Source organism: Salminus brasiliensis, chromosome 5 (genome assembly GCF_030463535.1).
Source record: "Salminus brasiliensis chromosome 5, fSalBra1.hap2, whole genome shotgun sequence".
Classification (NCBI taxonomy): domain Eukaryota; kingdom Metazoa; phylum Chordata; class Actinopteri; order Characiformes; family Bryconidae; genus Salminus; species Salminus brasiliensis.
The window spans coordinates 24803841-24817228 of NC_132882.1; the positions used below are offsets into that span (position 1 = coordinate 24803841).

At 41.3% G+C, this 13388-nt stretch overlaps 1 protein-coding gene across 1 annotated transcript; it reads right to left on the bottom strand.

The window, feature by feature from the left end:
- Positions 1-536: 536 nt before the first annotated feature.
- mboat7 (membrane bound O-acyltransferase domain containing 7) lies at positions 537-11770 on the bottom strand. Its single transcript, XM_072679906.1, has 9 exons — positions 11703-11770; positions 10440-10519; positions 8960-9089; positions 8037-8163; positions 7594-7750; positions 6808-7003; positions 5323-5475; positions 4914-5090; positions 537-4144 (listed from the first exon to the last, which is right to left on the bottom strand). Exons 2-9 carry the CDS (start codon positions 10513-10515, stop codon positions 3748-3750), a joined length of 1413 nt encoding a protein of 470 aa, XP_072536007.1. The 5' UTR covers positions 10516-10519; positions 11703-11770; the 3' UTR covers positions 537-3747.
- Positions 11771-13388: the final 1618 nt, after the last annotated feature.

Genomic DNA, 13388 nt, shown 5'->3' on the forward strand with positions numbered 1-13388 from the left:
GCAAATGAGGGCAAATGAATCCACTGAACGCGTCCTAGTGATCGCTCCTAACGGAGGACGGCTTGTGGCTTCATTTGTTCTGGAGAAACGTGTAAATCCTGGGAAGGTCACAGCAGTCAAGGATCAGTTTCATATTAATGTGTATGATGATATATTCAATATCAGCTCACCAAGTTATGAGCAGAAGCTACAAAGGCCTGTCAGCTGGTGGTTCCCATAGAGACCAAAGGTATACAAGGTGTGTGTCAGAGTACTGGTAGCTACTTAGGGCAGCGTGTTATATCAGAACCTGTACCCAGGGTCTGCAATGTTAATCATTAACTGATTTAGTGTCTTTTACAGGAAGATCGCACTCCAACTGACTGACAGGCACCATAAACACTTGCGTCACACACACACACACACACACACACACACACAGTTACGCAATATTAAAAAAAAACTTGAAACTGAGAAGGACTCTATTGTGAGAGCAGTGAAAGAAGATAATCAGGTGTTTTTTTGTCATGGCACAGAAACCCACAAAAGCCCAAAGCACTTGAGAATAATAGCATCTTTATAGGAAAACATAAAAACATAGAACCAATTACATGTTTTTCAAATTATTTCTATTTGATGATCACAGGTGAACATATGAATAGACAAAAGAAGACATTCAGGAGCGGTAAACTCATGTTTCAGATGAAGACCATTTAGGTTTAAACCATTTCTCCTTGCTGAAGTATCTGAAGTATCTGGGTATTAACCCTGACACTAAGAGGATCGGGACAAGCCAATGCAACCTCCAACACATGCGAAGTCAGCCACCGCCTCTTTTCCACCTGCCGCAAATGCAGCATCCCTAGGCAGCCAACGCGGTCAGAGGAAGAGGTTAAAAGAGCATGGCCAATTGTGCTCTTTGAGGCTCCGGCTGCTGATGGCAACGCGGCATGACCTGGGATTCGAACTCACAATCTGCTGGCCATAGTGTCAGCCTTTCAGTCTGCTGAGTCACTTAGAGCCCTTCTTAAATAATATAGGTTCCTCTTCTCCATCTGAACATCCTACAGCCATTCAACAAACCTGACTTAAGTCAGACAGACTAACAGACAGGACTGGGAGCCCAGCAGAACACAGCCAAGTAACCAGCCTTGTTTATTGGACCATAATGTTTTACAACCACCATGCAGGTTTTGATACTGGCCAGGTGGATGAGCAATTACCACTCCTCTGAACTGGGAGAGAATACTGAGGCCAACTGGAGACAAATTTACACCATCAGGCTCAGAATTCTTGTGCACAGAGTTTACGCTAGCTGAGCCTTACAGGATTTTGGGACGGTAGTCACAGCAAGCTGCACAGAATCACATCCAGGCTACAGACAAACAAGAACAACTGCATGTTAACTGGCCCCAATGGCTTGTGAATTGTTGCTGTTTGGCCTATCAATTACATACAGACACATTCTGGCAGTGATGGAAGAGGGGAGAAAACAACAACATTCAAAAATAAGGCTGAGGAGTGAAACAGAACACTAACTGTAAATATTGGGTAAGGAAACCTGATCACTTATCAAAGGAGTAAATAAATAGAAATATTTATTGCCTTAAACCAGGGTGGGGAACCAAAGGCGGGAGTCCAGCACAGTTTGCTGATTTCCCTGCTCCAACACACCTGCTAAACCTGCCAATTAGCAAGCGAAATGATGAATCAGGCAAGCTTGAGCGGGAAAAGCTCAAAACTGTGCCAGAAACAGGTCCTCCAGTACTGGAGTTCCCCACCCTGACTTAAACTCTTGATAATTAGGGCTTAATAACTCCTAATTACTATGAATTACACAGTAACCATTAGTAGCCATGTTAACACTTATTAATACATGCATAAGTACTGAATAACATTAATGAAGCGGAGTATTTAAACACATCTTTCCTGGTAATTATAAGAGGACAGGTTTCATGAAGTATATGACACAGTACTGATATTAGGTGCTCATCTTGGAATTACTGGCATAATGAGAGAAATATTTCAATACTATTTTATAAATACGGTATTCAGTTTTTACGCAAGTGTAATGAAGTCCCTATGCAGGTAGTCAATGACATTAGTTACTGAAACTACTGTGTAGGCTGTAAGCACAAAAAGCCATTCTAGAACACATTGAGTGATAAAGTACAACAATTCAGACTAAACAAATGCACTGATTTTCAGCAATACAGAGTGAAGGCGGTCAAGTTCTGCAAAAGTGAAGAAACCAAACAAAAGGGAAGTCACTCCACCCCTAGACTGTGTAGAATTTCCTCTTTACATTAAAAGGACAGTGGAGCAGGAGTGCCACAGGTCTTAAAAAAAGACTTGCACCAGTTTTTTGCACCATGTCTGCATAATTCAGTTATTTTAAGACTGGTTTGGTGTGAAATGCTAAAAAACGAAAGATTTTTTACTAACTCAAGATTTCTTTACAGTGGTGATAATAGGAACCAGGGGTTGCAATGTCTACTATAGCTACTTTGTTAACTATTCAAACCATCAGTGAACATATTCAGAGCATGTATGTGTAATGCTGACTATTTTTCCTGCATGTACAGCTCCATCACAATTATTTTTTCATTTAAATACATTTTAGGCCAAAGCCACATCTCTGTCTATCATAAAATAGTGCCCCAGTCATCAGGCAGCATCATTTAATCATTTAATGTAATAACTGTGATTTTCAATGTAACTTTAAGAGTAGTAGTAAATTCTTCAGAAAGTAGTTCACCACCACTGTGAACAACTCTGACTCAGTTTATCAACAACAGAGCCCTATTTACATCAAGCTACTCTGAATTAGTTCATTTACATTTACATCAGATTACATTATGCAGATAGTTTGAAAAAACTGGTGGAATTCCTCTTTAACTCTACCTGCAGTCTAACAAAGAGTTTCTCAACCCTGGCGCTACATGCTTTGGTGCTCTCCCTGCTCCCAGCACACCTGATTCAAATAATCAGCTCATTAACAAAGCATGTAACCTTTCAAAGATGCAGGGGGTGTGTTAGAGCAGGGTGTCCACTAAAATGTGCAGGGCAGTGTGCCTTCAGGACCAGGGTTGAGTAACACTGTTCCAACAGACAATAGCCTTAAATCTGTGCACTCGTTGTCCACACATGGCCAGCCATGTCTAAGCCCATCTTGACTCAAGGCAGAGGTCAATTTTACAGTAGAAATATGCAAGCCAGTTATGTCACAGTCACCAGATACATCTGATGACTGAACAGGAACAGCTCAAGGAGGCCCCCTGTCGTCAGTGTACTGAATGTGCTTTGTGATATATTACTGTTGGAAAAATACAAATCACAAAATACAAATACACAATAAAATGACGCAAGCACGATACAGACATGGGCCGAAATAAAATTTAGATACAAAAAAAATAATAATAAAAAAAAATCAGCCTGTTAATCAGTCTGGCAAAACAAAAACAGACAAATTCACTAAAGGACAGAAAACAGACAATCCCACATTCCTTTTTTAAATTCTCGTTATAATAAAAAATGGCAGGTCATAGAAACAAAAAACCCAACATTTTAGTACAGTAGTTCTGTAAGTTCTGATAACATAATACTGCATCTCCTTTCCTCACACAACCACCAAAAACCTCGCACAACAATTAAATGGCAACTGCCGGCTGGCAAAATACAGTGCAGGATGGGAAATGTAGTTTTTTTTTACTTGTTTAAATACACCAGCTCTCGTCCCACTACTTGCACAAGACGCTTACATCAGTTTCATTCTGCCTTTTCTCTGAGTGTTTCCTCTCTCTTCACCTCCCTCTCTCCCTCACTCCCCCTCTTCCTCTCCCCCCTCCCTCCTCCCACCAGTCGGCCAGTCGCTATGCAGAGGAGAGCTATGACGTGGATGATGAAGTAGATGGAGCTCCAGTAGTTGAGGGTGTCGCTGGCCTTCAGCAGGACGAACCCCATGCACATGTAGTCGTAGGCCCTCATTTTGAGGAACCAGTGGACCCAGTCGAAGGCTTTCTGACCACTGGGGCCCAAACGGGCCCTGACTGATGCCTCCATGGAGGTTTCAGCCGCGATGCACAAAGGGATGGTGAGGAAGGACAGGTAGTAACCAGCGTGGAGGCCGTGCCAGTATGCACTGATCAACATAGTCCAACCAGCCCTGAGGGGAGAAGAAGAAAGGAGAGAAGAATAAAGAGTGATAGTAAAGGAGAGAGAGAGAGAGAGAGAGAGAGAGAGAGAGAGAGAGAGAGAGAGAGAGAGAGTGAGAGTGAGAGTGAGAGAGGAAGCAATGGGGGAAGAGAAGAAGGAGAGAGAGGAGAAAAAGAGGAAGAGAGGAGGGTGAAAGAGGAAGAGAGAAAAAGAAAAGAAAGAGAAAGAGGAAGAAGAGAGGGAGAGTGAGGGGAGAGAGAGGAAGCAAGTAGGGAGGGAAAGAGCAAGAGGAGATAAAGATGAAAAAGAGATGAGGGAGATGGAGAGAGATATGAATAGAGGAAAGAGAGAGAGCAAGAAAGAATAAGGAGAGATAGAAAGAGAGAAACGAGAGAGGGGGAGAGGAAAGAGAAAGTGGGAGAGATAGGAAGAGAGAAAGTGAGAGGAGAGAGGAAAAAAAGAGATAGAAAGAAGTAAATGGAGAGAAAAAGAAAGAAGAAGACATGAGAGAGGAGAGAAAGAAAGCAAGTGAGGGAGAGAGAGGAAAAGAGAGGAAGAAAGAGAGGGGGGAGAATTGAGGGAGGGAAAGTGGGGGAGAGGAGATATAAGACAGAAAATAAACAGAAAATAAACAAGAAGGAAAAAGAGAGAGAGAAAGGTTGGGAATTTGTTTTGTCAGAACAATTAGGATTCAGCAGTGATTTAAAGGAACAACTCACAAGTAGACATGGACTATGTAGGGTGTGTGTGTGTGTGTGTGTGTGTGTGTGTGTGTATACCTTAGGGCATACGCTCTAAAGGGAGCGTTTGGATAGATGTAATGATGCAGCCACCACTGAACAGTCATGTTCCAGTAGCGCATGCCGTGCCGGACCTTCACACAGAAGTCGGTGTTGTAGCAGTCAATGTTCTGGATGGTCTTGAAGTCGTACTCCACGGGAGTGTCAGGATCAGGGCTGGATAGGAAAAACAATCACACACCACTTCCACATAAACATCATTGGATCGCTATGCATGTAGATGTAAAGACAACTGGTGCCAACATCACCTCAAACATCGTCCTCTTTCTAGCAGCACAACAGCAGTCTAATACAGACTCAGCAGTCAACAGACTACAATCTTCACCTGTTTACCAGCCAAGGGGACCTCCAGCAGGTGAGCACAGGCACAAACAGAGAGTGAACTGACCTGTACTGGACTGTTGGTCCTCCTCCAGGTTTGGAGAGTGCCCCTAGTGGATAGCAGCCAAGTCCTGCGCTGATACAGCCTGCCTCTGCTCCACACCAAGCAGCGTAGAACCTCATCCGGAACACGAAGAACACCACAACCATGTAGAAAAACCTACAACAGCAGAACACAAAAACCGGCATGTATACACATCTCTGCAAAGCGCTATAGCTTCAACAGCAGCACAGCACAGTTGGTTTACAGCAGAATAATTCAGCCTGGGCCCAGAAAAAAAACACATTGGATTCACTATAAAATTTGCCATCAGATGTACAACAATAATCAGTCAATTCTGCATTGAGTGTTTTAAATGGATCAATATATGGGACTTTTTAAGCCTATGGATCAATGGTTTGTCTGGAGAAGCAAGAAAGAAGCACACGCTGGAAAGAACATCCTTCCTACAGTGAAGTTAACAGCATTTGAACACCAACACAGCTTTTATTAAACACTACTTTTTACTTTAAATCATGATGGTTAGTTGAAGCTTCCTTCAGCTTCTATCAGAGTTACTGCTTTAACAAATTAACTGTTTTTTGCACTACACTACAGGAAGTTTGTGGGACTACCCACACTAAAACTTTCCATCACCACAGCAGCTGCTTTGAGGATTGGTCATCAATCATGACCCAAAGATGCAGTATTTCAAATCTACATTTATTTTATAGCTCCAAGAGGAACAACACACTGCACTTGTTATTGCGTTTTTTCAATTAAAGAAAAACAGGTAACACTTTCACAGGCAGCCAAGCAAAAAGCTGTTAACAGCCCGAACTCACACCAATGACGCAACTTTCTCTCACTTCTCACAGAAACTGATCACACATTCTCTTCCTACCTTCGTGTTTAAGTCAGATTAAAGCTTAAGCTGCCCTTATACCCCACGCACTATTTAAAGCTCATGCAAATATGCTTGGTGAGACAGCACTGTCCTTCCCCAGTTATTCAAATTAGATTTCCAAGAACATCCAGCCACTAATAAAATGCAGAGCGGCTGAACATAGAACCTTATTTCTAACAGAAAGATGCACACGTACACTGATTCTCTATGTCTATTCTTTTCTTGTATGTCCCCTTACTGTCACTTTTTGAGGTCCCCTATCACAGGTCAACTACATCCAATCTGTAGATGCACAAATTGTCAGTCTCCCTCTAACCCATTCATCATTGGTCAGTTTCTGATCGCAGGACCGCTGCAGATCAGATATTATTTAGGTGGTGGGGTATTCTCAACCCAATAGCGACACTGACTGGTGGTAGTATTGTGCTGCAGTGGTCAATGTTGGTCCACTAACCAAAAGCATCCAGTGAAGTGCAAAACTTACCATTGTTGAAGAGACAGAAGATGACTGGTAGGCCTTCTAATGATATGTAATTATTGAGCATACTGACATACTGTATATTAATGTGATCCATAACAGACTTTGATGCATGCAAGATACTCACCTGAAAAAGTAGTTGTGCTCCAGGAACTCCTCAGTGCGGACGTATGAGAGGGGGAAATAGGAGTTGGCAACGAGGAAGAGAACCCCGTAGACAGGCACCATCTTCAGCCTGTGTAGACACGGCTCTCTGCCCGGCAGAGACACGGCGTCCGGCTGTCCCAGCCAGTCCACAAATGTCTGATAGCGGAAAAACGGGCCTGGGGGATACCAGCCAAGAAAGAGAGAGGGAAGAAGGAGGTGGGGAGAGAGGTAGGAGATGATAATGAGAATGAGAAGATGGTATATGGTATGATATATGATGTAGTGTTTGTATGTTTGAATGTTATGAAATGATGGTGTGTGAAATCATGTGGTGTAATAAGATATGCCAAGATATTCAATGATATGAGAAGATATCAAATGATACATCAGATATGAACCACATGAAGGAAGTGCAGGGTGCAAAATGATCACATGGTAGGGCACATGCAAATGATATGAAAATGGGTAAAGGACACAGGAACAAATACAATGTAATCAGAACAGGACATGATGGGTTGGGGTGGGTTGAAGCGCATGCATAGGAGCAAGGAGTTGGGATGTTGGAAAGCACAGGAATTATATACACAATCAGTTGACAAAGAAAGTGGACTCACATTATTGAGCTAGTGACCGCGAAAAAGAAGGGACAGATAGAGAGAGTTTATGATGCAAGCAAAGCAGACAATACAGTGCACATGAGAAATGTTCAGCCCAACACACAAACCAGTCCACAGTAAAGACAGACAAGCGAGGTCAGGCAAAATACCTGTCATGATCCCAATGTAGCAGTAACTGTAGGATATAACGTCATAGAGGGAGGGTTTGTGGGAGAGACCACCAACCACTGGGGACTTGGAGAAGGTGCTCACATCTTTTTTCTTCTCAAAGTGATAACTCTGGACCTCATTGGCTAAGCTGACCATCTGTTAAATAGAAAGAAAAACTTAGCCGGTAGAACCAGATTTTCTGTAACAAAAAATTGTTGCAACAAGTCTGTGTATGTATTTCCACCTGGATATTCCACCATCAACTGTGAGAGGTATTTTTAAAAAGTGGGAGTGTTCATGAACCGCAGCATCTCAGCCATGTGATGAGTTCCAATGGCAAGTAATAATAGCACCTGTAGGTGTCCCAATACTTTTACTATATATTACCATATAGTGTACCTGTTCCTACATCTTGAAAAAGAAGCAGTTTTGCGTGGTTTACCTTTAGTGTGAGGAGAAGCTGAATGGCGTTGGCAAAAGGGCCGGGAGAAGGCAGGCCGAACCATGTGGCCAGCCGGAAGAAGAGCAGATAGAGGAATGTCCATGCCAGAGAAAGAGAGGGTGCATTCCTGCAGAGAAAATACAGCAGGTGAATATTCTACTGTTTAAAGGCCACTGTAAACTTGCTTTAACTGTAACCACACTATCTAGTGCGGTCCAGAGGAGGATGGGTCTCTCTTCGTTTCAGTCTTGCTTTGACTAACTGCTTTTTGAGAATTGTATGGCACTGGGTTCCTTAGTTTGCTGTTTACATTTCCTTTCACATTTATTTGTTTGGCACCAGCTCTTATCCAGAATGACTTTCAAAAGACAGTGCCAAGAATTGGCAAGGGTTCATGATGTGACAGATAAAGGCCTGGTCATTACTAAATTCTGTTACCTGTGGTTTTATAGCCTAGTAGCCTCAGGGTCATGGGGAATTTGTGGATTCGTAATTCTAAAGACATCACACTGTCCGCTGGTTCTGACTCATTGCTGCTAGAAGACTCAATGACCTGGACCACTGAAAGCAACTAACTGCGAACTATTACCATTAGATCACCATTACTATAAACCATTAAAATTCAATCTTTAAAGGCACCCTCAGCATTAGAAATGTGATGCAAAATGCTTGTGCTGTGGTAGATAACCACAGGAAAACACAGCAGACACAAACAGGCTCAGAAAACAAGATAATATCTTTTCTGCTAAAGCTCACAGCAGACGTGCTTTTCTAAGTTAGATGAGGGAAAAGAAATGCAGAACATGGTAAGAGCTTCACAAGACCACAGATGCGTCATTTCAGTCATAAGAAGCAATAGTCAGGCCCTGGTGTGAGAAGGTTTCATGAGTTTTGTAATCCACATTGGTGAGAACAGCACTCACCTCCAGCTGAATGTGATGATCAGCCATGTTCCTAAAACCGTGCACAGTGAGTGTAGTGTGTGGATGCCACAGGTTGCGATGGTGATGGTGAGACCCAGGAGCAGCGCTGCGCCCTGCTTTACCGGTGGACCTATTACATAATGTATCATCATAGATATTTTAGTTGCAGAAATTGATCTACACACTTCTAGATTCAGTGCATCCAGTTCTAGCGATGTGGCAAGATACTGTACTCCTGTCAGTTTTTAGATAACTGTGGAGGAACAAACTCCTGCAGAGTATAATGTTTTTTTATGTAGTTAAACAGGTTCAAGTAGAACATGCCTTTAGTCATCATCTCACATTTCAATAGCAAGGTCATATGTCAACCTTGTTTGGGCAGATATTCTCCCTGATTTTGTACCTTAATAAAAATTCACGTCAATATTTGGTGGCTGTGATAGAGTGCCAACTTGAAGCATATAAACAACTTTCATTTTGGTCTGACTAAAGTACAGCCTCCACGCTGTGGGGTTAGTTTTAATACAGTGTCACAAAGAGAAACATCTTAAACATTTGTACGTTTTTTTATACACTGACTCATTATCAAATATACCAAAGAAGAAAAATATTATATATATAAAAATATTTAAGTGTTTTACTATGTCTGCAATATTTACCTTCATGAACATGTTTTATGTATTTAGGCAGAGAAGCTCATTTGGATCAACTGTACTGAAATAATTGATCATGCATCAATTTAGAAGACTGTTCACTAAACGTTACAGTTACTGTTCCCTGCATCTTTCACAATTAACACCATTTATGTATGTACAGATTGTACAGATTGCTGATTTGATTATGAACAGCAGGTGCTGGAAACTGGGGCTATGTTTGAGCCATCAGCCAAAATTTCTAGGTTGCATGCATATTAATTTTTGATAGACAGGACAGCCAAAAAAACCCCACATGAAATCTGTTTTTTGCAAATTGAATCAAAATCATATTTGGATGTGGTTTGAAATGTGAATTCAATCGGATTGGTACAGCTATCGAATTTCAGTCATACTAACCAGAGGCACATTGCACTATAAAGTGTGAATGCATGTGGCTAAAATCTTATTGGCATACAATCCAGAAAACAGTGACATGAAGTGACCAGGTGTAAACGGGGTCAAAGCTCATATTTTGATTTTGAGCAGAGATGTACAGCTCTCACAAATACTTGGAAAAGAATTTAGTAAAAATTTAAAACAAGTGTGAGGTTGTTCCCAACTTCCTCTCATTTGTCATTTGGTGTCAGAAACTACACAAATTGTCCTGGTTTGAGTAAAAGGTGAGATGATTCAGGTTTGAAGATTGAAAAATGTTCATTGATAGTGTATGCGCTTCTATTACGTCCTTGTTGCTCCAGTGCGAAACTTACGAAGCAAACTTCATTACATGTACTGGCTGTTTGACTACATTTGGGTACAATTGCGTATCATAAAGTGTGACTCACTCAGGTAGCGGAAAAGGAATCCGACAGGTACTGATGCGGCAAGGATCCCCAGGTAGACCAGCTCATCTGGAGACATTTCTCTGTTGGCACCAAGAGTTAAGAGTTAACAATAGTTGATGTGTTTCTTACTGGTCTTACTATAAGCTCTATGCTGCCCGCTGGAATAGTGTATATACCAGGCAGTGCGGTCTCTCCATTAGTTGCAGAGGAAGTCAGTAATTCATTATGTAGCATTTTACTTGTTTATTTCCAATTCTCCAATATAAGACACACCTGTATGAATGATGGTTTTGCTCATAACACAGATAACCTGTGAGTTCAGTGTAAAATTTGGTATGGATCTCAAAAGCAAGGCAACAGACAGATATTCAACCGGTATATTTACTCTAGCAGGTTCAGGAAGACACCAAGCCATTGTCAACTTGAGCTCTACAGGGGCTCTTTTACGCAGAGGTACTTCTTACTAGTAGTTAACTCAAAATAGCAGTGTCCAACAATAATATCACCACTATTACACACAAGAAACTTGTATCTCCAAAATGGCAACTTCACAGGCAAAGGAAAATGAAAGTTAAATTTATTTTAAATACATTTTTTTATAATAATTTGCATTTGCCCATTTATCATGTAAAACACAATGTAAAGAACAACTGTCAGATTCAAAGTATGCCAAAGAGTGAAAACGACAACCAAAAAAAAGAAGAGTTTTTTGCATGACAGCAAAATATATGGCATATAGAATTAATTCACTCTAGTATGTAGCTCACAAACAGTAACCCCCCCCCCCCCCCCTCCCTCCCCCAACCCCCCAAACAGATCTCCTTCAATTGAGGAAATTATGCAGAACTCACTACTAAAAGATTTCTGGGTGGGAAAGCAGTTTAACTCTGCCTTTAAATAACACACACACACACACACACACACACACACACACACACACACACAGCTTCTCCCACTCTTCACCCTCCTGAGCCCTAACACAGTTAAGCCTGTGTTTCTTCCTCACTTTCACACATTACTCAGATTACAGAGCTCCAACATCACACAGGTGTGGTTGTGCATCTTCGCCTTACAGACTTTAACCTAATACTGCAATGAGAGCCACAGATTGATCAGCAGTATTGATTATCAATCACATGAGTCAACGACACTGGGGGTTGCGACAGGCTGTGAGACTGCACTCACTCTGAGCTGGGTTTAAAGCGATCAGCTCATGACCTTCAGCTAAAAAGCAGAAAACTGAATGTATTCATTAATACTCACACGCACACACACAGCAGTGAGCCCTGGGGTCTGTGAGCACTTCCTCAACGAGTCACTTCCTACGCTTAGCAGGGTGGGCGGGGTCCGAGGCGGGAAAATCTCGCAAGCGTGTTGTTTCTCGACCAATCAGCGAGCCGGTTACACCGGTGCGTCACTGACGGTTCAATAGCTGTCATACGATTGGGTGACGCAACTTCCTAGAGCCTCCGCTTCTTCAGCGTAACACCCAACAGCAGTAAAAACACACGCACACACACACACACACACTCACTCACTTACTCTCACTCACACTCTCACACATACCTTAAGAACTTAAATTCGTCTGATTAAATATAAACGGATTAAAGGTTTGGATAAAGGATTAGTTTACAGTGCGGATTAAACAGCAGGAGACTGTAACTGTAAACATGCCAACCCTCCCATAAACTAACAGACCACCAGGCGGCAGTGGGGTGACTGGAGAAAGACACAGAAAACACGGATTCAGACAAGTCCGGGTGTATTTATTTTATAGGCCTGAGAGAGAGAAAGAGATTTCTTTAATTTCTTTTTTAAATAATAAATAACACTTTCTGTTGATCTATTTATTTTTATATAGTTGTTTTCATATATATTGGTATAGTTACCGAAGAGATGACTTAAATGCTGCTAAACACCCCCTTATGTCTGGTCCTGTGGAGAAGGATTTACAGTAATACCTCTATGCCCCAGGGGTTGGATGTGGCTGCCCACTGCTCTGGGTGTGTATGTGTGTGTGTATGTGAGTTCACTACCACAGATGGGTAAAATGCGAAGTACACATTTCGCTGTACATGGTAAAGTGAGAGAAAAGAGATAGAGCTTTTAATAAATAACCTTTTCTATTGATCTATTTCTTTTTATTAAGTTGTTTTCATGTGTCATATTTAGTTATTTCCATATATGTGGGTGTGTGTGTATGAAAGAAGCATGAGAGAGTTTTATTGCAACAAAATTTGGAACACAATCATGTGTCTGTCATTCAGGGCTTTATTTTTCCTGAACCCGCCCTGTAGATTTTTCACTTCATTAACACATTGCCCTCCAAACTGTTGTGGAAACAACTGCAGCTTAAAGGGCAAAAGGGGCAGAATGGTATCAGGTGTGCTAACAAAAATTACACACACACACAAAACACACATACACTTTGAGGGCAAGATCATGCTCATAGTCATTGTCTGAGTAAAAACAAGATCATTTCTTTATTAGTTATTAACTCTAAAACTACTTGTGGCCTCATGTAATCATTATATTGTACAGTGTGTGCAGAATTATTAGGCAAGTTGTATTTGAGAAGATTCTTTTTATTATTGAACAACAACCATGTTCTCAATCAACCCAAAAGACTCAAATATCAAAGCTTAATATTTTTGGAAGTTGGAGTGGGTTTTTTTTAGATTTGGCTATCTTAGGAGAATATCTGTTTGTGCAGGTAACTATTACTGTGCAGAATTATTAGAGAACTTAATAAAAAACAAATATATACCCATCTCACTTGTTTATTTTCACCAGGTAAACCAATATAACAAAATTTAGAAATAAACATTTCTGACATTCAAAAACAAAACCAAAAACAAATCAGTGAGCAATATAGCCACCTTTCTTTACGATGACACTCAAAAGCCTTCCATCCATAGATTCTGTCAGTTGCTTGATCTGTTTACGATC